The sequence below is a fragment of the Macrotis lagotis genome, chromosome 1 (genome assembly GCF_037893015.1).
Source record: "Macrotis lagotis isolate mMagLag1 chromosome 1, bilby.v1.9.chrom.fasta, whole genome shotgun sequence".
In the NCBI taxonomy this organism is placed as follows: Eukaryota; Metazoa; Chordata; class Mammalia; order Peramelemorphia; family Peramelidae; genus Macrotis; species Macrotis lagotis.
In genome coordinates this window covers 621,062,912-621,089,181 of record NC_133658.1, presented here as the reverse complement: position 1 = coordinate 621,089,181, position 26,270 = coordinate 621,062,912, and the positions used below count along the sequence as shown (strand labels likewise).

The window sequence follows — 26,270 nt, the reverse complement described above, 5'->3', positions numbered from 1 at the left end:
TCCCAAATTGATGGGCATCCCCTCAATTTCCAATTCTTTGCCACTACCAAAAAGGCTACTATGAATATTTTCCCTTTTTAAAAATTTCTTCTGGACATAGACCTAGAATTGGAATTGCTGGGTCAAAGGGAATGAACAGTTTTATTACTCATTGGGCATGGTTTCCATATTGCTCTCCAGAAAGGTTGGATCTGTTCACAACTCTACCAGCAATGCATCAATGTTCCAATCTTCCCACAACCTCTCCAAAACTGATCATTTTCCCTTTTTCTCATCTTGGCCAGTCTGATAGATGTGAGATGATACCTCACTGCTTTAATTTGCATTTCTCTAATCAATAGTCATTTGGAGCAGTTTTTCATATGATTATATAGTTTTTTTTAGATTTTTTTTCAAGGCAATGGGGTTAAGTGGTTTGCCCAAGGCCACACAGCTAAGTAATTATTAAGTGTCTGAGGTCAGATTTGAAACCAGGTACTCCTGACTCCAAGGCCGGTGCTCTATTCACTGTGTCATCTAGCTACCCCTGATTATATATATAGTTTCAATTTCTTCATTTGAAAACTTTATCAATTGGGAAATGACTTGTGACCGTATAAATTTAGAAATGAGACCTTTATAAGAACTCCTAGTTGTGAAGATTGTTTCCCAGCTTTCTGCTTTCCTTCTAATTTTGGCAGTACTGATTTTATTAGTGCAAACCCTTTTTAATTTAATATAGTCAAAATCACTAATTTTTCAGTTTATAATGCATTTAAATTCTTGTTTGATCACAAATTTATCTCCTTTCTATAGATCTATTAGAAAGAATATTTCTTGGTCTATTAATTAATCTATGATGTCATTCTTTATGTCTAAATCCTGTACCCATTTTGACCTTATTTTGGTAGAGGGTGTGAGATGTGCATCTATGCCTAGTTTTTGCCATACTATTTTCCAGTTTTCCCAATAATTTTTGTCAAAAAAGTAAGTTCTTATCCCAGAAGCTGATGTCTTTGGGTGTCTCAAATAGTAGATCGTTATATCAATTTACTGAAACTTCGTTTGAACGTATTCTAATCCCCTGATCCATTACTCTATATCTTAAACAGGCAGTTTTGATGACTTGCCACTTTATAGTATAATTTTAGATCTGGTAGAGCTAGGCCACCTTCCTTTACATTTTTTTCATTGGTTCCCTAGCACTTTTGTTGCTATTTTTTCTAGCTCAGTAAAGTAGTTATTTGATAGTTTGATTGCCATGGCACTGAATAAGTAATTTAATTTGGGTAGAATTGTCATTTTTTATTATATTAGCTCAATCCAACCACGAGCATTTGACATTTTTCCAGTTATTAAGATCTGACTTTATTTGGGAGAGAAGTGCTTTATAATTATGTTCATACAGTGTCTAGGTTTGTTTGAGGAGGTAGATTCCCAGTATTTAATGTTATGTATAGTTATTTTAAAGAGAATTTCTCTTTCTATCTCTTGCTCTTGTTTGTTGTTCATATACATAAATGCTGATGATTTATGTGGGTTTATTTTATATTTTGCTACTTTGTTGGATTTATTAATTGTTTCAAGGTGTTTTTTAGATGATTTTCTCAGGTTCTCTAAGTATACCATCATATCATCTGAAAAGAATGAAAGTTTTGTTTCCTTACTGCCAATTCTGATTCCTTCAATTTCTTTTTCTTCTCTTATTGCTATAGCTAGCATGTTTTTTTTAAAAATAATTTTTTCCTTGGCAATTCTAGTATTTTTAATTCATTTAAAAACATGATTCTGATAAAGTATCTATGGACTTCACCAGAGAGCCAAGAGTTAAGATTTAACCTAACAAAAGCAAAGAATCCCTCGTTTTGGTGGAAAACCCAAACAAACCCCCTAATATCTTGTTTTCTTTTAAAGTAATTCTTTGATACTATTCCTTCCAATGTTCATGAAACTAAATTAAGCTTTACCAAACAGCATTCCACCCCGACCCCCACCCCCCCGGATATTTTACAGAGTCAGAAGGCATCCCAGGTAAAGAATGTAGACATTTCATTTGTAGGACTAAACTATTAACTAAAACCTGTTTTCTAAATTAGTCAGAAATTCAGTCATCCCACTGTCCCATTCCTGCCTTCCTGAATCCTTGGTTTCCCTAAGGTTATCCTTCACAGGTTAGATGAGATAATCAACTGTCTACAGGAGTACTTCTAAATTTCTCCGGTTACTATGTACTCTTTGCTTCCAATTTTCTTGTTTTTGCTTATAATATTTTCTTTCCCCCCAATCCCTAAAATCATGTCACAGTAGGCAGGAAATGTTTCTTGTTTAAGTCTTTGCACCACTGGTGCACTGCATAGTACCTCACACATAGCAAGAACTAACAAATGAATGATGAGTAATATTATTCATAGAGTTCTACAGTCTCTATTGTATTTTCAACAGAACTATAAATTCCTGGAACTTGTCATATTTTCTATTAATTGACTATGAAGATACTATCTATAATAATAATATAAGACAAACAATATGTATTCAATAATGTGTCCAAGTCATACTTAAGCTCTGATTAGATTCCTACTTTCCAAAAGACTGACAAAGAAAGTTATTCCTTTGATACTGGTTTATTATAGAAGGAAGCAGCTAGGACAGAAATGCCAAGCTGAAGTCCAGAGGACTCTTCAGTCGACCATATCTGAAATCTAGAAATATTTAACTAATTTATAAAAATTTATATAATTTATAAAAATATAATAGATAATTAGTAATGTTAATATGCAGTATATATGATTTAGTGACCCCCGATTCTATTTTAGTTTGACACTAGTGCTCCATTAAGAGTTTAATTACAATGAAAATGAATCTGTTCTAAAGACAAAAAACCTGCGAAAAAGTTTTCAAACTTTCTCACCATTGAATTCTGATCTGGTTCTTCATAGGGATTTTTTGCTCTCCAAGGTAAATGAGGACACCAATTTTCAACCTGCAACACAAAAATTCAAAGCCATAGGGAAGTTGGTTAATATTTTAATGCTTCTCTCTTCTATCTCTCCCTGATTCCTACTTTGGAAAATTATTACCAAAAGAAAATTAGGTCAGTTAGTCTTAAGTCTTTTGTCTAATCATAATGAAAAACCTCATCAATCTTTCTTAGCAAAATTTCAGTGCTCAATTCTTTATAAAAGGCCTACCTCGTTTCTAAGAGGCCTAAGCAGCCGAGGAAAGAATTTTCTCTGTGATTGATTAGATAAATGAGCTATTAAGGGACAAGAATATTTTTTGATTGGAAACACTGTAGGTGTCTTCAAAAGCTCATTCCTGAACTTTTCTTTTTTCTAGACCTCTCTCTTGATGACCTCATCATGTCTTCTGAGTTTAATTATCTCTTTTTTTATGACTCCCAAATTTATATATCCAGGACTAATCTTTCTTCAGGTTTTATTAAAGAGACAGACCTCTGTTTCCAGGAGAAGCCTGGGCTCATTAAAGGAATTTTGCAATTTCCTGAAAGAAACATTTCACCAGAATTGTTATATGGCTGCTAGCTCTGAAACATAATAATTTTTAAAACTCTGAAAATGAACACAGAGAGATGTGGAGAGGTACATTTTAGGTAAGAGGAGACAGTACCATAATGAAACAAAAACTCTGAAGAACAATAAGAAATAAAAGATATAATCAAGGAAATGTTTGATAGGAAGAGACAATGAACTACTGATATGTTCAAGGATGACAAAGAGATAGGTAGTATTCTACTGGTATTCCTGAGATATTGAGAGGAGGTAAAGAAGTCCACTATCATGCTGAGTGTCATGAATTTATGGGAATCAAGGACAAAAGTTACCCAAGTTACCCAAGATGGGCAGACATGCACAGATAGATTTCCATTGAGTCACTAGAAGGAGAGCTCAGATTGATAAGATAAAGGATTCAATCAAGTCATCTTTCTTCTAAGCCACAATTCTATTGGCTGACTCTACCTAATTTGTCACAGGCATCTCTGAATCAAGATGACAATTATTAAAATCATTATCTCCCTTTCTCAAACCTGCTTGTACTCTAACTTTCTCTATTTATTTTGAGAATACTACTATACCTCTAGTAACTCAGAATCACATTCTTGGAGTTATCCCTTACCTTTATCTTTTCGATATACCACCTATCCTATCAACTATCAAGTCTTCCTGATTTGACCTTCATTACAAGCCTTACATACAAATCTCATTCTTCACATTTGCCCAGACTTTATCTTAATTCAAGGTTTTAAAAAAAAATTTTAAATTTATTTTAAGACAATGGGGTTAAATGACTTGCCCAAGATAACACAGCTAGGTAATTATTAACTGGCTGAGGCCAGATTTGAACTCAGGTCCCCCTGACTCCAGGACCTGTGCTCTATCCACTGTGACACCTAGCTGCCCCTTATATCAAATTTTCATCATTTCTTATCCAAACTATAGCAATGGCCTCTAATCTGGTCTCTCAGTTTTAGTCTAGTTCCTTTTTTCCAATTTATCTGTCACATAAAGCTACCAAAATAATACCAAAGCATAGGTCTCACCACATCACTCTCCTATTAAATTTTTTTCAAAAAGAGACTTTTTATTGTCCTGAGTGGATCCAGTCTATTTCACCCAATATTTCTTCTTATTCCCCTTCATACACTCTACATTTTGGCCTTATGGGCTTACTTGCTGCTCTCATAGCTTGACATACCATCCTTCATTTCTATGCCTATAATGCATTCCCTCCTCACTTCTGAATCTTAGAATCTTTGGCTTTCTTCAAGGCTAAAATCATGTGTTATCTCCTACTGGAAACTTCTGGTACCCCAATTGTTCTTGTTCTTTTCTCCCTCAAAACATCTTATATTTACTTATCCAGCTACAAGTTGTATCCCCTGATAGAAAGTAAGCTTCATTTTGTTTTTCTGTATCCCAACCACCTAACAAAGGAAGATTAAGTGTTTAATACAAACTTTTTTTAATGAATGAAAAGTCAAAGTTATAGCACTTCACTCTGATTATAAGGTAGCTCAGGATCTTCTTACTAAAATTTAACTTTGACTTAGAAGTCAGAAATAGAATTCTTAATCCATAATGATTTTTAAAAATCTAGTTAGAAATAAATGTGGTACTTGACTACAAATGCCTTGGATATAATAACACTAACAGGGGAAAAGAGTTTCTTACAGGAGAAGTGAAATGTATCCCAGTTATTTTCTGGATCAAAGGAGAGGCAATACATATCTTTAATCTTTTCTGGATTAAATTTAGATTTAATAACATTTAAAAATGACTTCTGAATGTCATAAAGACTCTGCAGAACTAAGAGAATGTTGGAAGAGTTCTCCTTACATAAAAAAGAAGCTTGCCTTAGCTATCCAAGCTCAGTGTTACTGGGTTTTTTTGGTTATTTTTTAAATTTATTTTTATTAAGTTTTTATTGAGTTTTACAATTTACAATTCCCCCCCCCCAATCTTGCTTCCTTCCCCCCATCCCCCCACAGAAAGCAGTCTGTCAGTCTTTACTTTGTTTCCATGTTGTACACCTTGATCCAAATTGGGTGTGATGAGAGAGAAATCATATTCTTAAAGAAGAGAAGTCTAAGAGGTAACAAGATCAGACAATAAGATATCTGTTTTTTTCTAAATTAAAGGGAATAGTCCTTGTACTTTGTTCAAACTCTACAGCTCCTTATCTGGATACAGATGGCACTCTCCTTTGCAGACAGCCCAAAATTGTTCCTGATTGTTGCACTGATGGAATGAGCAAGTCCTTCAAGGTTGAAGATCACTCCCATGTTGCTGTTAGGGTGTACAGTGTTTTTCTGGTTCTGCTCATCTCACTCAGCATCAGTTCATGCAAATCCCTCCAGGCTTCCCTGAAATCCTGTCCCTCCTGGTTTCTAATAGAACAATAGTGTTCCATGACATACATATACCACAGTTTGCTAAGCCGTACCCCAAATGAAGGACATTTACTTGATTTCCAATTCTCTGACACCACAAACTGGGCTGCTATAAATATTTTTGTACAAGTAATGTTTTTACCCCTTTCTCATCATCTCTTCAGGGTATAGACCCAGTAGTGGTATCGCTGGGTCAAAGGGTATGCACATTTTTGTTGCCCTTTGGGCATAGTTCCAAATAGCTCTCCAGAAGGGTTGGATGAGTTCACAGCAACACCAAAAGTATAATAGTGTCCCAGATTTCCCACAACCCCTCCAACAATGATCATTATCCTTCCTGGTCATATTGGCCAATCTGAGAGGTGTGAGGTGGTACCTCAGAGAAGCTTTAATGTGCATTTCTCTAATAATTAATGATTTAGAGCATTTTTTCATATGGCTATGGATTACTTATATCTCATCTGTAAATGGCCTTTGCATATCCTTTGACCATTTGTCAATTAGGGAATTTTTTTTTTTGTTTTAAAAATATGACTCAGTTCTCTGTATATTTTAGAAATGAGTCCTTTGTCGTAATCATTAATTGTAAAGATTGTTTCCCAATTTACTACATTTCTTTTGATCTTGGTTACATTGGTTTTATCTGTGCAAAAGCTTTTTAATTTAATGTCATTGAAATCATCTAATTGGTTTTTGGTGATGTTCTCCAACTCTTCCTTAGTCATACTCTGCACTCTTTTCCATAAATCTGACAGGTAGACTAGTCCTTGATCTTCTAATTTGCTTATAGTATTGCTTTTTTTATGTCTATGTCCTGTAACCATTTGGATCTTATCTTGGTAAAGGATGTGAGGTGTTGGTCTAATCTAAGTTTCTTCCATACTAACTTCCAATTATCCCAGCAATTTTTATCAAAGAGGGAGTTTTTATCCCAATGGCCAGACTCTTTGAGTTTGTCAAACAGCAGATTACAATAATCATCTCCTGTTTTACTCCTATTCTATTCCACTGCTCCACCACTCTATTTCTTAGCCAATACCAAACAGTTTTGATGACTGATGCTTTATAATATAATTTTAGATTGGGTAGGTCTAAGCCACCTTCTTTTGCACTTTTTTTCATTAAGCTCCTGGCAATTCTTGACTTTTTATTTCTCCATATGAATTTACTTACAATTTTTTCTAACTCATTAAAGTAATTTTTTGGAATTTTGATTGGTAGTTTTGGTAGAATTGTCATTTTTATTATATTAGCTCTACCTATCCATGAGCAGTTGATATTTGCCCAGTTATTTAAATCTGATTTAATTTGTCTGAGAAGTGTTTTATAATTGTTTTCAAAAAGATTCTGAGTTTGTCTTGGCAAATAGACTCCCAAATATTTTATATTGTCTGAGGTTACTTTGAATGGGATTTCTCTTTCTAGCTCTTCCTGCTGTTTCTTGCTAGACATATATAGAAAAGTTGAGGATTTATGAGGGTTTATTTTATAACCTACAACTTTGCTAAAATTACGAATTGTTTCCAGTAGTTTTTTGGATGATTTCTTGGGATTCTCTAGGTAGACCATCATGTCATCTGCAAAGAGTGAGAGTTTTGTCTCTTCCTTCCCAATTCTAAATCCTTCAATTTCTTTTTCTTCTCTAATTGCTGATGCTAACATTTCTAACACAATACTGAATAGTAGTGGTGATAATGGGCACCCTTGTTTGACCCCTGATCTTATTGGGAATGCCTCTAGCCTCTCCCCATTGAATATAATGCTTGTTGATAGTTTCAAATAGATATTGCTAATTATTTTAAGGAACAGTCCATTTATTCCTACACTCTCTAGTGTTTTTAATAGGCATGGATGCTGTATTTTGTCAAAAGCTTTTTCAGCATCTATTGATATGATCATATGGTTTCTGATAGGTTTGTTGTTGATATAACTGAGTATATTAACAGTTTTCCTAATATTGAACCAACCCTGCATTCCTGCAATAAATCCTACTTGATCATAATGTATTATCCTAGTGATGACTTGTTGTAGTCGTTTTGCTAAGATTTTATTTAGGATTTTCGTATCTATATTCATCAGGGAAATAGGTCTGTAATTTTCTTTCTCTGTTTTAACTCTTGCTGGTTTAGGTAACAGTACCATATTGGTTTCATAGAATGAGTTAGGCAGAGTTCCATCTTTCCCTATTTTTCCAAAGAGTTTATATAGGATTGGAACCAATTGTTCCTTAAATGTTTGGTAGAATTCACTTGTGAATCCATCAGGCCCTGGAGATTTTTTTAGTGTTACTGTCTTAAAACAACATTACCATGAATGGCATGATCTTAGAACTACAAATGGAAAAAGGGGAGGAAGAAAAAGAAAAATACTTAATATATGTAAAGAAGACCTTGTGCTTCATATACTTTGGCTGGTCTAAAGAGCTCAGATCAAAGTAATGAAAGATATTGAACTGAAATTAAAGAATTGAAACAACAAAACATTGCTAAAAGCTTATTTATAAAATGAAAGCTTCAAATGGACTTCAGACTTCCAAAACAACAAATCACTCAAAAGTAGAGGAGAAGGTAGAAAATCTAAATAAAATTGACACTAAGAAAATAAAACAAAAGAATCTTACTTAAGATCAGAGAAATGAAACTATTCATAAGGTAAGAAGACATTAAGAAAACAGACAAGTAAAAGGAAAAGTTAATAAGACCATGTCTTGACAACTGAAAATAGCCTCTCCCCTTCTTCTACTCCTCTTCTCCTACTTCAAATAAGAAAAATGCTTATATGTAATTTCATTGGAAATGTTCTATGACTCTTTGTTTCAAAAGGTGACTTTAGGTTAGAAGATGGAAAAATGTGATCATGTATAACAAATCTTCTTAACCAAACTGGACAAAGATTTGTAAGTTTCTGAAAACACTGTTTAAATATGGATGATTAAATAGGTCTGTGCAACTTTTAGCTAGGAATTTCAATACAACATTTCCATCATAGAAGAAAAAAGTAAAAATTCACGTTCTTTAACTGTGGGAATTTGAATGAACAGGAGTTGGTTTTTTGTAGAGGAGAGGGATAGTGTAGAAAGAACCCCTAGATAACAAACTAATTAATTATACAAAAACCAATTCTTTCATAAGGAAAACATTTTCATCTTTTTCAAGTCTCAAAGGATTACTCAAATTGGAAGAAAGCCAACATTGGCAATAATTCCAAGCGCTGAAACAAACAACTCTTAAATGAGCAACATTTTCCAAAATAATGGCTTCAATTAATGGCATTTTGAGAAAATACTGTCAAAGTCTTGTAACTCAATGCCCTTAATCTGCAAATTTCTCTTAAAAACCAACTTAAGATTCATGTTATCAACACTAGGCCATAAAGAACATGGTCATTTAAAAAAGTAAGCCAGATCATTCCTAAAATGACCTAGGGTAAAATTCATTCAACATGAAAACAATCTTTTAGTGCATTGGCTTCAGGCTAAAAAATGAAGTAGTTAGAACAGTGGAACCCAATATATATTTTCTGGAGATGCTCGATAAATCAAGTTTTCTCAGAGAGAATACAGAAAATAAAAGTGGTGTTTGACAATTCCATTTCAAAAGATGATAAAATTATGTTTCTGTGAGTATTTATAATGATAATAGCAATAATAAATAATAGATATCAAAGAAATTATCCTTTGGGGGGGGGCACAAATATCTCCAAAAAGATCAAAGTTAGGTCACATTTGTATGGGCCATAATAAGGACATATTCTATTAAATTAACAAGGAAAGAGACAAAGGAAATATACAAATCAAATTGGAATATAGAAGTGGGATGATAAGGGAAGAATAAAATCATGTCAAAAACCAGGAGAGTCAATGAATACATGTATACAATGATGTATAAAGAAAGATTTTCTTGTCATTTCTCAAAAGTGCACATTTTCTAGACTTTTTCTTCTGAATGAATTAATTATTCATTTCAATTCTAGTCCTCTCTCTTTTTGCAAAGATTAGTATACTCCTTTGTTCAAACAAATAAATGACAACTTAGACCTGAAATTTTTGTAGGATCTTATGTATATTTTTCAATTAAGAAGCACATTTCAAATTAAATTAAGTTCAATCATTTACCTGAAATCTGGTCTGGATGGTTTGGATTACTTCCAAAGGGATTTGGGGGATATTTGAAATATTCAGAGTTTTTCTTTGCAGTGTAGGGAGGGAATGTTTCATTGGGATTTTTTTATTGTGTTCTGATTTGCAATGTTTCAGAAAATAAACTCAAGAGACAATAGTACAACAGGTTTCAATAATTTGTCTATCATAATTAGCTTGATTCCAATTTTGGTTAAACAGAACAGGTGTCTTCACTAACTGGTAATTTTGATCAAAATATGTCAATTTTGTAGGGGGGGGAACTTTAGTCAGGGACCAAGATCATATATGGGAGGGTCCCAGAAATATTAATGCAATTTGAAGCTTTAATAGTTTAAGCTTTAATAGCTTAAAACTCCATTAAGACTTATGAGACACCTATATAATCCTAGTCTCTGACTAAAGCATTTTTAAATCTTAATAACTTAAAACTTCATTAAGACTTTGGGAACAGTCTTATACTATGGAAGTCTCTTAATTATGATCCTAGCTTCACTATCAGCATACCACAGACCATTTCTGAGACTCAATCAATTAGCAGGTAGTCATTGTGCAACTACTTTATGTCCAGGATTGTGGACTTTTTTTGGAGGGGGGTGAGAAACATAAGATGTACTTCCTGTCCTCAAGGAGCTTGCTAAACTAATTTGGGAGGAACCAACATACCTAATTAAGAAGAGAAAATTACAGCAACTGATTACACACTGTTGACTCAATTACAATACAAGTTTAGAGAAAAGAAATAATGTGGACTGACAGACTGGAAAGAAGATTCATGGAGAAGGTAGAACTTAGAGTGAACCTTAAATAATGAGTAATAATTGGAACAAATGTTTACTTTTATATTTACTTTAATTTCACCAAAGAACTGGTAATGCAGTTGATAATCATGGTAACTTTGAGTATGTATGAATATATGGGTATGTATGTGAGTATGTATAGGATTTAAGATAAGAACTATAAATAAACATAGAGAAATAGAAGATTCAGAGTGAGGGGAATATTATAAAAGTATACACCCATACTTCTGCTGAGGGGTCCATTATAGCTCACTAATGGGAGAATTCAAATTTTGAACTGTTAAAAACCTTAAAATTAAGAATATTTTTCTCATACAAGCAAGTCTCAGTGAAATGCTGCCCGTTACACTAAAAATCAGAGAGCTGCATTCTTCATTCAGATTTTTTTTTCTCCTGCATCATAAACAGTCAATTCTTCATTACTGACCACTTTGACAAATTACTCCATGCAACACCATTTCCAAGTTATCTTTAGCAGCCAACACAGCCCATAAATCCAAATCATTGTACTGGTTATTAGGATTTCATTTCATGCTCGTATTCACAAACATTTAAGCTTTCAACCTTTGCTGTTGGGCATTAATCTTGGCATTAATCATGGGATTAAGTACGCTGAATTTAAACCCAAGGTTAATAGCATGTTCAGCCAATATTAGTTTTACATACTGCCAAGGGAGAACTGAAAGGGGCAAAGACTTTATGCCTGTTGTTCACTAGATATAAGAAACAGATTGATGAGTAAGACATGAAATTGTTTCTTTGTTCCTTTATGAAACAGTCTTTCCCCACCCTCAACACTAACACACACACACACACAAACACACACACACACACACACACACACACACAATCCAAATTGTTGTATGAATCAACAGTTTTTACCTATTATAATTCTAGTGTTCAATCACTCTGAAGATTCATTCATTCAGAACTACTGTAATTCCAAGACAAGTAAGTGTTATAAAGGGACATAAAAGCCTGAGGAGTTTTAGAAATATATGTCATCAGCTTCAAGACTGGTTAAAAGAAGAGTCACAAAATTGGAAGCTAGGAAAGATGGGAGGACTAAGTAGCTAGGAAATATACTGATAATGTGTACATACATAGTAAGCCAAATGAATTAAGAAATTCATTTTAAACTCATTGAAAGATCACAGCAATGGAAGCAGATTCTAAGAGCTCTGAAGAGAGCTAAGTTAATATACCTGAAACAATGACATTCATAATAATTATTTTATGGGTCCCCATTTTCATAACAGAGGTAGTTACATGATTCACAAAGATAGAGAAAATTATTTCCCCAGTGTTCCAGAAATGTAAAACTGCCTAATGAATCAGTCACTGATTCCTTCCACTTGGAGTATTTGAACATCCAGGATTCTAGAGAAGATTGTTTTCCAATTCTTTTTTTTTTGGTTAGTTGCCAAATCAGTGGTACATTTGAACCATCAGAAAAATTAGGACAATTAAAGTTCATTTTGTAGGGATGAAGTCAGGCATTGTGAACTAATTTCAAATATTTAATGATCTGAATATAAGTTTACAACAAAGATGTTTTGTTTGAAGACTGTACAATCATTTGTACAAGACTGAGTAGAGGGGATTCATGCTGTGGCTAAGAGCTCAAAGAATCACAGATTCTAGGAGTTAGAGGAATTAGGGGTAAACTAGTACCCTCCCTACCCAAGCAAAAATAATCTCAGAGGACCCTTTTAACCCTAAGATTCTATAATTTTATGATCTACTTCAAAATGAATTGATAAGAATACAAATGTACTCTTTAGAACCAAAAATTAAGCATTCTCTTCTGTAAAATAGGATTAATTTATCCTATTTCCTTACTTCACAGAGATATTCTAAGACTAATATTTTCTGTAGAAAGAAAATCAATGAATTAAAAAAGTTTGAGAAGGGCTTAGCCTACTCCAAGAATAAAGAATGGAGGGATCATAACAATAATTCAATGGGAACTGGCACATCATGGGACAGTCAGCAACCAAATAAGCACAAGTTTGTAATTACTAAAAATTATAATCAGGTTTACTAAGGCTATAAAGGAAGAAAAGAAGAGTTCATTCCAGGAACCCACTGGGGAAAAAATCAGGATGAAATCTAACTTGCAGAATGCTGAAGTATATAATCAATTTATTTTTACAATACAGACTTTATATTTTGTTTTAGTTTTGCTTTGTTTTTACACATTTTGAAAGTGCAAAAGTTTAAAGGGAAAGAATAATAATAGCTGATAATTATATAGCGTTATGGATTGCAAAGCACTTTTACAAACATTGTATCTGACCTTTACAATAATCTTAAATTAAATTACTCTCATCATCATTTTATAAATGAGGTAAATAAGGTTTAATGAAGTTAAATTACTAACTAAATCAATCAAGTAAGAAATAGGAGGTAGAATTTAAACTTCAGTCTCCCCTCACTGACAATCAATAATACTGTATTGCATCATAATGCCTCTTAGAACAAAGACATAATAGTAGAGTTCAAGCTAATATTTAGAGGCATGTTCATATAGTCAATCATTTATACTTACTTTATACAAACATTTATACTTACTTATTTGATCTTTTGTGTAATGACCTCTGTATATGCCTGTCCCTCCCTTTCAAAATATCGACAAATAATATAAAAGATATGAGATATAAAACTTTCTAGATGAGAAAACTACAAAAACCAGAAATCCTAATAAACATTTTCATATTTAAAAACTAAATCAAAGAAAGCAGATGGATTTTTCACATTCCCACAAGTTGAAACATAATTGCTTTAAAAGCATATATTAAAACATAAAATGAAAATGATTTTGTGTGATACTTTTAGTTCTGGGTTTGCTATATTTATCTCTACCTCTTATTTGTGGGATGGAGAGTTGTTTACAATCCCATTTTATAGGGGATACTGAAAGGTTTTTACCTTCATATTCTTTGAATTAAATCCTCAAAATTCTTCAAATTAAATCCTCAAAAATCCTTCAAATTAAATCCTCAAAAATAGGCACCTTTTAATCTATACAAGGAGATGATGTCTGGCATAACATATCTTCCTATTTCATATCCTCATGATATTCCTGCCCAGTTGTATATGCTCTTTATTGTTCCTTCTAGTTGCAATTTCATCCTGTGTACTTCAAAGATCTTAAAAATAAGAGACTCATTTCTTGATCTAATACCTGGCTTCTTTCTTTGCACCAAGTAGGCACTAGAATTTTACTGTATGAAGCAGTTAAAAAGAGAAAAGTACAAATAGTTAAAATACTGGATAATACAAGATGATTTATATTTCACTTTGGTTTGTATTTTCCTTATTTTCCTGTCACCCTTAACTCTTCCTTCTTCTCAGTCTTCAGAAAAGACTTATCTTTTTTTTCCCCTGGAACAAAAATCCAAATTGGAACTAGTTACTGAATATATCAGCAAACTAGGGAAGGAATCAGAATACTGAATAATCAGAGAAAATTAACCTGAATTAGAATTTTTCTATAAACTGAGAATATAGTTCATACAAAAATAAGAGAGACTTTATTATATAGTGTCCCCAAAGTCTTAGTGCCACTTAAAGCCATTATACCTTAAATGTATCAAAACTGCACTAAGACTTGAGCTAATCTACAACACAGCAACAACTAGCAAAGTGGACAAAACTTCTTTTGGTTTCAACAGTTGATGGAATTGTAATTTAAGTTTTTTCCTCCTTTATCATTATTTTTGAAAGTCATAAAAGAGCCAGGAAGTCATTCTTCAACATGATATGGATCTTTACTGAACTATAAAATCTAACTTGGGTTACAAAATTTCAAATAAAATTTAAAAAGGAGAACAAAGATGGCTTAAAGGGATGAAGAACTGAAGGACAGTGGGATACAAGAGCATGGAGGAATGGAAGAAATAAAGGAGTAATAGAGGTGATCTAAGATATCTATAGAGAGAGGAAGGAAGTAGTTCTGGTCATCTTTTATGACGAATTTAGTGATATCTTACATATAGATTGCTACATAATTCAATGAAAGACAGAGATACTGAAATTACAAAAAGATATGAAATAATTAATGACACAGGGTTGCCACTCTCTCTAAAAGCATGCATCTTCTATTAGACCTTCCATTCCTGCAAAACTTGTCTATGTATTTGACTATGAGAATGACATCATCATCTCTACTGCCCCAGGAAGTTCTCAGTCCTCCCTCCTATTTTCATACCATTTTTCTTTCCTGGAATGTCTTGCCTGCCCCTTTATTGCTAGAAACCAGACAAGATCAAAGGAGAAAGATTCAGAAAGAAGGAGATTATTCTGTTGTCACTAATGAGCTGGCCTCTGTCAAGTTATTTTTCCATGCTTTACTTCAAAACAAAACTCCAGTCTCCCTTTCCACTAGGGAGGCTCTACTTTACATATTCATCATATAGCACTTACCATGGGTACTCTGTCATCTATTATGGTCCCTTAATTTTGCAGAAAAGGAAACTGAGGGCCAGTGGGGTTAAATGTTAAAATGTAAGCTCCTTGAGAACAGAGACTATATTTTACTGTTCTTTGTATACTCAGCCTTTGGTACAAGGCCTAGAACAGATTCTTTCCACAGTTACCCCCTCTGTGATTTAGTTCTGTTTCAAGGCTATAATAATCTCAAGCTCAAACTGCATGTATGTTTTAGACAAAAGACTCTTCTGTCTAAACTACAAGCAACTACATTTCAGAATGGATGAATGAAAAAGAACTCATTAAGCATTCATTATGCAACAAGATTGAGCTAAACTCGAATACAAAGATGAAAAATAAGACCCAACTCACAAGAAGCTCACACAAGAAGGAAGGGCTATCACTCATACAGGAGTTAAGCTACAGCAAAGAGGTAGATATCCATAATTTCAAAGGACACCAGTGCAGCAGTAGAGCAGATATCAAGCCCAAGCCATTCTAAATGACAAAGAGTGGCATATAATCCCTGGAAAGAGTAATACTGGAATACTAACAGACTCCTATTTAGATCCTCCACCCTATAGTCCCCTCCACACCCAGAATTAAGAATTCAATTCACAAAAGCATTAAGCACTGACCACCATGTGCTATACACCAGAGATACAAAGACAAAAATGAAACAGGTTCTAAGGATTCTAAAATAGACAACATTTATCTGGGGAAGGAAGGGAGGTATAATAGTTTAACAGGTATACAATATTTATAATATAAAAGATCTGAACATAATCCGAAGAGAGAGCACCAACTAAGGGTAGACAGCAGGGAGGAAACTGGGGTGGAGGTGAAGTGGGAAGGAATTCTTGGAATGGTAAAATAGACATTCCAAGATTGTAATGTTGAGTTCAGGGATAGTAAGAGGACTGTAGTGTTTATAAAGAGGTATAATTAAAAACATACAGAGAGAGAGAGAGAGAGATGAGAATAAATGTGGAGTTAACACTGTTGTAGGAAGACCAGAGTGGAAGGTTTTTGATTAGATTATCGGCTTTTTGAGGCAAGACCTACCTTTTCCCTAAGGAGCTTAATAAATCTTTAGTAATTGATTAGAGGATAGACTGGAGGCAGGGAGAAAAATCAGGAGATTATCACAACAGCCCAGGAAAGAGATAATGAAAGACTGGACTAGGGTAATGGCCCTATGAATGGCAGAAAGAACATGGATTCAAAAAATGTAGCAATTGAATTAAAACCATTAGTAATTGAAAGGGAAATGAGGGAGAAATCAAAAGGATAACTCTGAAGCACCAGTCATAGTAATCCAGCAGCATCTTCCCTGAGGGTCATAATACCACCTGAATTCCATGGTTTGTCACATGGGAATTAATCAGCCATGCTTTGAAAGCTGCTGCTCACATGCTATCCTAAGATGCCCTAAGTCACTAACATTTCAGTACTCCACTAGTTTAGCATTTATTTTTTAATGGTTGGGACATTCAGCTCTCCTTCAGTGACAGCAAACATTGCCTTGTTACAAATTCTGTCCAGATCATATTCTATATTCCTCTGAGGAGCACTGTTCCCTGGCTGCTTTAGAAAAGATGGACAGAAACGGGAATTTTTCCAACCTCAGAAACCCTAATTGCATTTCTCCTGACTGATTTCTCTCTATTCTGGTCTTCTCTGTGCTTGTTCTCTGGCTATATTCCATTCTTGGAATACCCTCTTCGATCACCTCTGACTCTTCTCATACCTGCCTTTTTTTTCAAATCTCAGCTACAAAGCCCATCAAGTGTCCTTAATGCTTGTGCCCTTTCTCAGGGGTTAGAATGCCTTTTCTCCAATCAAATCAACCCACTGCATTTCTTGTTTGTATATACTATATTACATATTGTCTCCCATTATATTGTAGACTCCTGAAGGGGAGGGACTGGTTTTACTTTTAATTGTATCCCCCAAGATTAACACACTGAGGAAGTTTAATAAATGCTTTACTTGGTTAGTTTAGTACTATCCTACCCATCCTATAATAACCATATTGGTATTTGAGGTAGAGAAAACAAAACGACCTGAATAGTTACCCAAACTAAATTGTAATTCCTTCTTCCTCTTTTACCCAAGTTTTGAATTTGAGAAGAAAGCAAACAAGATGAGAAGCGTTCTTGAAGGATTCCATGAATTCAGAAAATGGGGGGAGCAGAATTAAATCTCCTCCCAGCCATTTCCATGCTTCTGAACTTAATCCATACAGCCTCTCAAAAATGGATATCAAGCCTGCATATAAATAAGGTCTGGGAAAAGTCTATATGTGACCAGATAGTTTAAAAATTCTTAAAAGTTTTATCTTCCTTTACTAGAGATTAAACAATTCACAATCATTTATTAAGACAATACTAGGTGTTATACTTGTCAAAAAGACTATTTTATGGAGAACTCACACAAGACAAGCACTTATATGGATGTCAGAAAAAGCAATATAAAGATACTTTCAAGGTCTCTCTTAAAAACTCTGGAATTGTTTGAGTAGCATGGGAGACACTGGCATTGGACTGCCCAGCATGGTTTGCCCTCATCAGAGAGGGTGCTGAGCTCTTTGAGCAAAGCAAAATTGAAGCAACTCAAAGGAAATGGAAGCTATGTAAGCTTAGAGAATCCACTTGGTGTTCACATGGACTATTTCTGACTGACCAATGATAGAACATTCCAAGTTTCTAATGCTCTGATCAGCCACAGTAGGACACACTATAAGCCTCTAACCTAGTGTTATTACTTGGGTCCTCTCAGAAAACAAAGGACCACAGCCACATATCAAGCACTGCTATAGACATTAGGAATACAAAGAAAGACAAAACCAGTTCCCTGCCTACAAGAAGCTCACATTCTGGAGCAGAGCGAAGATGGTGACAGGAGAGGACCATCTCTTAGGTGCTCTTGATCAAAATTTATAAGCTAAGGACTCTAACTAAATTTTCGAGAGACAGAATCCGCAGAGGGACCCAGTGAGGTAGTTCTCCAACCCAAGGTAACCTGGAAAAGAGTGGAAAGGCTCAGCTCCATGGGGTTGGAGGAGTAGCCTGCCAGAGCAAAGGACCTTCAGCCTCCTGGAGGCAGCCCCAGGGCACTGGGATCCACAGCTCACAGAAGTGGGGGCGGTTTCCTGACCTACACCCCAGGGAGCACCAGGCACAACTTGGGGGATCAGTGGGGGTACCTCTGCCAGAGCGAGCACGTGAAGCTCAGCTCTCAGGGCACACAGCGAGTAGCATGGCCACAGCAGCCCAGATCCAGGAACCAGAAGCAGGCAGAGCTGGTAATCAGGAGCTCCCAGGTCATGAGTGCTGAGCCTAGGGAAGGGAGTAGAGAGAGACTGCCAAGCTCTGTCCTCTGTCCCTGGAACAGGACTATGGGGCTCTGACCACATTCAGATCCTGATCTCAGTTTAGGCCTCCCCATAGAACAGCAGGGCCCCTCCCACCTCAGTCCCGTGGCAGAGGGGTGCGCTTGTGGTCATTCACAGACCAGAAGGGAAGACAGTCTCACATACGGAGACCCTTGTGAGGGTGTCCCAATAATACTCAAAAGCTCAGGAAGCACCCCAAAACCAGGCACAGGCTGGAGAAATGAGTAAGCAGAGAAAAAAGAGGAACACCATTGAGAAGTACTTTGCCTGTGATCCCAAGAAGGATAAAAACACTCAATCTGAAGATGAGGAAGTCCAAGCTCCTGAATTTATAGACTCCAAGAGAATCAGAAATTGGGCTCAGGCTATGACAGAGCTCAAAAAAGACTTTGAAAATCAAGTGAGGGAGACAGAAGAAAAACTGGGAAAAGCAACGAGAGAGATGCAGGAAAAACAAGAAAATGAAGTCAGCAGCTTAGTCAAGGAAATCCCCCCCCCAAAAAAAAAGCTGAAGAAAATAACATGCTAAAAACCAGCATAAGTCAAATGGATAAAACAGTTCAAAAAGTTATTGAGGAGAAGAATGCTTTAAAAACAGAATTGGCCAGATGGAGAGGGAAATAAGAAAGCTCTCTGAGGAAAACAAATCCTTCAGAGAAAGAATGGAACTGAGGGAGGTTGTTGATTTTACCAGAAATCAGGACACAATACTGCAAAACCAAAAGAATGAAAAATTATTAGAAAATGTGAAACATCTCATTGAAAAAACAACTGATATGGAAAACAGATTTAGGAAAGATAATTTAAAAATTATTGGAATACCTGAAAGTCATGACCAGGAAAAGAGCCTTGACATTATTTTCAAAGAATTACTACAAGAAAACTGTCCTGATATCCTAGAAGCAGAGGGCAAAATAAAAATTGAGAGAATCTACCGATCTCCCAGAGAAAGAGATGCAAAAAAATACAACCCCCAGGAATATTACAGCCAAGTTCCAGAACTCCCAAGTCAAAGAGAAAATATTACAAATAGCCAGAAGGACACAATTCAAATATTGTGGAGCTACAGTCAGGATCACACAGAACGTAGCAGCAACTACATTAAAAGCTCGTAGGGCTTGGAATATAATATTCTGGAAGGCAAAAGAGCTTAGAATGCAACCTAGAATCAACTACCCAGCAAAACTGAATGTCCTCTTCCAGGGATAAAGATGGACTTTCAATGAACCAAGGAATTTCAAATGTTCTTGTTGGAATGGCCAGAGCTGAACAGAAGGCTTGATCTTCAAATACCGGTGAAGCATAGAGAGTGGAGAAGGGAAAAATATGAGGGACTCAATAATGATGGACTACATGCGTTCCTGTATGGAAAAATGATACTGATAATACTCATATGAACCTTCTCATTTAATAGAGCAGGTAGAAGGAGCTTTTATAGATGAAACACAGGAGAAAGCTGAATTTGAAGATATATTGTGGTGTAAAAATGGAAAAAGAAGAGGAGGAATAAGCTATTTCATATAATAAGATTTTTCTTTATTACAATGAGCTATTGAAATGATATGGAAGGGGGAAGGCAAGGGGGAATGAGGGAATCTTCACTATCATCAGAGGTGGCTAGGAAAGGTAACAGCATATAGACTCAATGGGGTATAGGCATCTGGAGTAAGAAGAAGAGAAGAGGGACAAGGGGAAGGGGGGTGATGTGAGTGATGGAGGAGAGGATGGACCATTGGGGGAGAGTGGTCAGATATAACACATTTTCTTTTTTTTACTTCTTGCAAGGGGCTGAGATTGGATGGCCTGTCCAGGACCATAGGACTGGATGGATGCTGGGTCTAAGGGGTGGTAAGTGGGCTCGGGCCTCTTGGCCCCAGGGTGAGGGATCTGTCTGCTGTGTCACTCAGGTACCCTACAGCAGAGTCAGAGTGAAAGGAGAGAGAAAATATAGTACATGGTAGTGGTGAAGTACGAATGGAGGGAGTTGCGATCAGCAATGGCAATGGTGCTCCTGACCCAAGGGCCAGTGCTCTGTCTGCCACCCAGCCACCCCTACTATTATTATTATCATTATCATTATTATTATTATTATTATTATTTTATGTCTTTTTTTGTTTTTTTCAGGGCAGTGGGGTTGGGGTGGCTTGCATGGGGTCACACAGCTGGGTGACTGTTGGGTGCCTGGGGCCAGATTTGAGCTCGGGTGCTCCTGGCTCCAGGGCCAGTGCTCCATCTACTGCGCCACCTGGCCATACCTACAATTATGATTATTATTTTTTTCTTTTCTTTTAATTTTTTTCTCTCCCCTTTACTTTATCGTCCATGAGGGTCTATATTTTTTTTTGGGGGGGGAGGAGTTTTATATGTTTACTCTTAAACAAGAATATTTTAGTGATATATAAAAAATTATTTGTACAAAATAAGAATAAATAAATGAATGAGAAAAAAAAGGTCATATTCTAATGATGGAAACATGTAAATAACTACCCACATACAAGATATGTATAGAGTTAGAAGGTCTGAAGGAAGGGGCCCAGCACTGTCCTGCAAATATATGGGATTTGAGTTGAATCTTGAAGGAAGTCAGGAAAATTAAAAGACAAATATGAAGAACAAGTGCAGTCTAGGTAAAGGTAACAGTGTAAGGGCAAAGAAAGTGTTATATTTGAGGGATATCTAGAAAGCGAGTGTAGTTGGATAACAGAATGTATGAATGAGAGAAAAAGCACAGAAGCATCAGGTTGTGAAAAGGTCAATAAGAGGGCATTATATTTGATCTTAGAGATAATAAAGAACCAAGGGAATTTACTGATTGGGGAGTTAGAGATTATAACATGGTCAGATCTGAGATTTTAGAAAATTACTTTGGCAGCTGAGGGAAAGATGAATTGACGTGGGGAGAAAGTTGAGGCAGAGAGACAAACCAGAAATTCAGGGGTGAGGTAATAAAAGCTAATCTACAGTAGTGACTTTGTGAGTAGAAACAAAGAGAAGTATATAAGATGTATTGTGAAGATTGAAATAACAACATCTGGCAGCAGAAGGTCTATTTGTGGAGTGACTGAAAGTAAGGAATTGAGGGCGATAAGAATCTGAGTGTCCAGGAGGATGGTGGTATCTCCAAGAGGGAAATCCAGAAGAAGGTAGAGCATGGGGAGAGGAAAGGAGTAAACAATGAGTACTGTTTTAGAAATAACCAGCTTGAAATTCCCACAGGATATTCAGTTGGAGATGTCTAAAAGGTGATACAGTCTTGAAATGCAGGAGGAACACTAGTAATCATTTGCATGGAGGCAATAACTGAACCTCTAAGAATTAATGAGATTACCGTGTGAAATAACATAGAAGGAAAAGAGGAGAGGGAACAGGAAGAAACCTGACTGAGAGGTAGAAGTAGAACTGATAGATATGGGGGTCACAAGTAGAACTGATAGATATGGGGTCACAAAAACCTGGGGAGAAGGGAATTTTCAAGACAGAAAATGACTGCATCAGAGTCAAAAAGAATAAAGCTAAGAAAAGGCTATTAAAAATGTGGAAATTAAGGGATCATTGGCAATTTTGGAGAGAGTTCAGCTGAATAATGAAGTACGCAGTCAAACTGCAAAAGGTTTGGAAGAAGCAGCAAAGAGAAGGTGAAGGCATCTAGTGTAGAAGACTCACTTTCTCAAAAAGGAGAGGTGAAATATAAGGCAATAGCTAGCAGTAATGGCAGTTTCAAATGAGGTGTTGTTGCTTTTTTGAAGACAACAGAGAAGAAGCCAGTATATGGAAGACACTAAAGAAAAGATGTGGGACTGAGAGTTGGGGCAATGTGTTGGAAGAAAAAGGCAGAGTATATCAAGGCTTCATGTATTTGGACAGAAAGGGCAGGAGAGAAGAGGTATTAGAATGACTACCAAACTGAAGATCTACAGAGCCATTGCTCTGACCTCATTGCTCTAGCTTGTGAAATGGGACTGTCTACTGGTGTCATGTCAGGAAACTGAATCACTTCCATTTAAATTGTTCTAGGAAGATTCTCAAGATCACCTGGCAGGAGAAGAAACCAGACACTGTTTAACCTTCTTGAGTTATAACTGCCTAGCAGTCCAATATTACTACAGAGTGCAACTACAAAGGGCTGATCATGTTGTAAGAATGCCAGATGTACACTTGCCAAAAAGACTATTTTATGGAGAACTCACACAAGGCAAGTGCTGACAAGGGGGTCAGAAGGAGCAATACTGAGACATCCTGAGGGTCTCACTGAAGAACTTTAGAACTGACTGTACCACTTGGGAGACACCAGTACTGGCTGCGCTCTGTGAGAAGGGCAAAACTGAAGAAATTCAAAGGAAACGTGTCATATATAACTTTAGTGAATCTACCCCAAGTTTCCCATGGATTATTTGTGCCCATTCTGTGGTAGCTTGTGCCCAAGTTTATATTGGTCTGATCAGCCACAGTTGGATACACTGTAATCTGTCTCTGTGGTGGTGTCATTTTAGTCTTGTTCGATAAGGAAGAACAAGAATCAACCAAACCACCTGGATATAGTGGCACTGGCTATATAATAATGAAGGTTATATCTTTAGCCAATATAAAAGTGAAGAAGGTTATTGTTAGGGGATATTTTTGGATAATATGGGATTAAAAAATGAGGGGGGGGGGAAGAAAGAGTTCTTGGAGTTTGGCCCTTAAAAAGCAACAGCAAAGTAGACAGCATTATAACTTTTCTGTGGATGTTACTTCCATCAACAAAACCATGTCCATTTCTTATTTGGTGTCTGTTTTATGGATAGAGACAGACAGGAATAGGAAAAAATATACAACTTACTTGTAGCATAGTAAGGGAGATAGATATGCTTTGCACCTATTTTTTTTTTTTTTTGAGTGGGGCTAAATCAGAAAGCTCTTTCTTCTAGAACTTGGCCAGGAATGTTGAGTGGAAATGTTGACAATGCCCTTACCTTAGGAGAAACACATTGTAATATATAAACCCTTAGAAGAGCATGAAATTAGCTAGGCTTGTCAATCAGTGAGATTGGATTCTGACTAAATTCTCAAACTACAAGGTAAAAGAAGACTTGAAAATTAAATTGAATAAGGAACCTTCTCCCTGAGGGTGAAAAGGGTGTTTATAATTGACTTCTCATGAGACTGGAGGCATATCTAAAGTGTGACAGTATTACCTCCATACCCCAAGGAAATGAAAGGGTATACACATTACAAAGCCCAAACTGAAAACACATTTCAAAAGAAATACCATAAATATCAATTTACAAAAGTCTGTTAATTAGGAAAATTAGACTGACAAAGTTGGAAATTTACAAAGACATTTCAACAATCATTAGCTCCGGAGTCATGGTGACTAAATAGTGGCCTTGGTTAATGGGTGATCATGTTAAAGGGAAACTTTGTTAAAGGGAAAAAAATCAGCGACAATGCAGTTAATCTTCAACGTTCACCCATTTAACTTTTATACTTCAAACATTAGTGTGATTTTATTAGCAACCACAATTTCACTTTCACATTGGCAACCACTTAAGACAATGAGTGGTAGGGGGAAAAAATGAGATGTATGATGCTTGGAAGTTTATATCCACAAAAAAAGGGAAAATATTTGTAAAAGTGTTTGTAAATCCACTCCAGAAGGTGCTAAAGTAACCTCTCAAAGTGACTAAGTTTTCTGGCCATTTTCCTGCTTTCTCTGTTTCCCCTGCAGGTTATACTAGCCTCCTGGCTGGTTCACTAAGGAGTAGTTCACTTTCACCTCTCCATCATGCTACCACCTCCAGTGTGTGGGGGGATGGATACTTGTGACTTGGAAGGAGGGAATACTCAACCTGAGCCACCTCCTTTTCATGGGGTAGCGTTCAACCAGAGAGATATAAAGGTGGATTAAAGATGGCAAGTTGCTCCTTCCCCTTTTTTAAACTCAGAGTTCTTCTGATGTGAAGATAACCCTCAAAGGTAAAAAAAGGACAGAAATCTGGGCTATAAAATCTATATAAGAACGCCAAATTGTTCTACAGGCTGAAGGACAGACCCCCTCCTATCATTTCCATCATGACACAAGAGAGGAAATAAGAATTTCTTAAGGAAGAAGTGGGGCCAAAGTATTTTATTCAGCTTTATTCATTATCAAACTGAGGCATTTCCCACTGGCCTAGAATGATCAGAGAGCTATTAATATGATTTAGTCATATTGAAGAGTGAACAAAGATACAGTGGGGGGGGGGGGGCAGGGCAAAATCCCTCTGGTGGTAGCTAACAAATCCCCAGAATTCAAGTTCAAGTAACTTGGTCACATTAATTGAAAGCTTGTCAGAGTAGTCAGCTGACTTTGCTCAGGGGGAAAAAATCTTCGAAGCAGGAATGAGACAGAATGGTGTTGAGACATTTTCAACAGAGTCTGATCCTGTGGCTCCATTTGGGATTTTCCTGGCAAAGAGATTGGAGTAGTTTGCCATTTCTTTCTTCACCTCATTTTAGAGATGAGGAAATTGAGGCTAACAGGATTAAGTGACTTGTCCAGGGACACAAAGCTAGTATGCATCTAAGACCAGATTTGAACTAAAGAAGATATATTTTCCTGATTCCTGACTCTATATTCATCCACTAAAGCCAACTGCCCAATGAGTTAGACCATGTCACTATAAAACCTAGACTGAATTCTGGCCTTGTCTTTGACCTAGATCTTAGGTTACCACCTTAAGAATTGGTTCCTGGAGACGAAAGGGAGATAATAAATCTGACCTTTAACAAATGACATGAATAGGAAAAAATAGTCTGGGTAGAGAAGCAGAATGGTAATAATAGAAAAAAATCCTGCCCTGGCTCAGTTACAAAGTTAGTTAAAACACTTCTGAATCTTATTTTCTGCATATAAAAATGAAGGGGAAAGATTAAAATATATTAGCAGATATAGAACAAAATTGAAGTGAGGGAGAACTGGGTTCAAATCCCTTCTCTGATATACACTGGGTCTGAGAAACTGGGTGAGTCGCTGACTCTGAATGACCTCAAGCATTTCTTTCAGACTATAAATTACAGAAAGTAGTTTGTCTCCATCCATGGAAGAAACTACCTCCACCAATGACATTGTAAGTCCACAACAAAAATGAAATAAATGTGAAATAAAATAAGACGGGAGCAGCTGGATCAGATGATCTCTAAGGTGCCTCTCTGATCCTAACATTTCCTAATTTTCTAATTCTAAGTGCTCAAGCTCCTGTAAGATGATTCTGAAATTATCAGGTACAATGCAAGAAAGTAAAAACCATATCCATTTCACTTCTTATGTGCCAACTTATTAGTATGGCATCAGGAAAGGGGATACTAAAGGAGGAAAATATAGCTATTCAACTGAAAATGAATACACATTCCAAAGTAACTCTAATTCAGAATACAACTTGAGAAAACTTGAGAAAACAGGCATCACCCCCTGACCCCAAAGCCACCAGATACAGTACTGACCTCACTGAGGTAAATAAAAAAAGAGCACGTGGATCCATCCACACCATAATTTGCGTAGCAGGGATCTGTTCTCCACATATCTTTCATCCACTGAAATGAGAATGAAAACATCGTTGTTGTTCCTTTAGCAACACTTCTGCACATTTGCCAGTA

General features: G+C 36.0%; 1 protein-coding gene across 4 annotated transcripts in view; it reads right to left on the bottom strand.

Moving 5' to 3' along the window:
* Window positions 1–26,270, bottom strand: part of MGAT5 (alpha-1,6-mannosylglycoprotein 6-beta-N-acetylglucosaminyltransferase) — a 419,199-nt gene that overhangs the window by 135,331 nt on the left and 257,598 nt on the right. For all 4 annotated transcript variants that reach the window (XM_074215044.1, XM_074215045.1, XM_074215043.1 and 1 more), the window contains 2 exons: window positions 26,118–26,207; window positions 2,888–2,959 (listed from right to left, as the gene is read on the bottom strand). In XM_074215044.1, coding sequence (XP_074071145.1) covers window positions 2,888–2,959; window positions 26,118–26,207 — 162 coding nt within the window. The remainder of the gene's footprint in view (window positions 1–2,887; window positions 2,960–26,117; window positions 26,208–26,270) is intronic.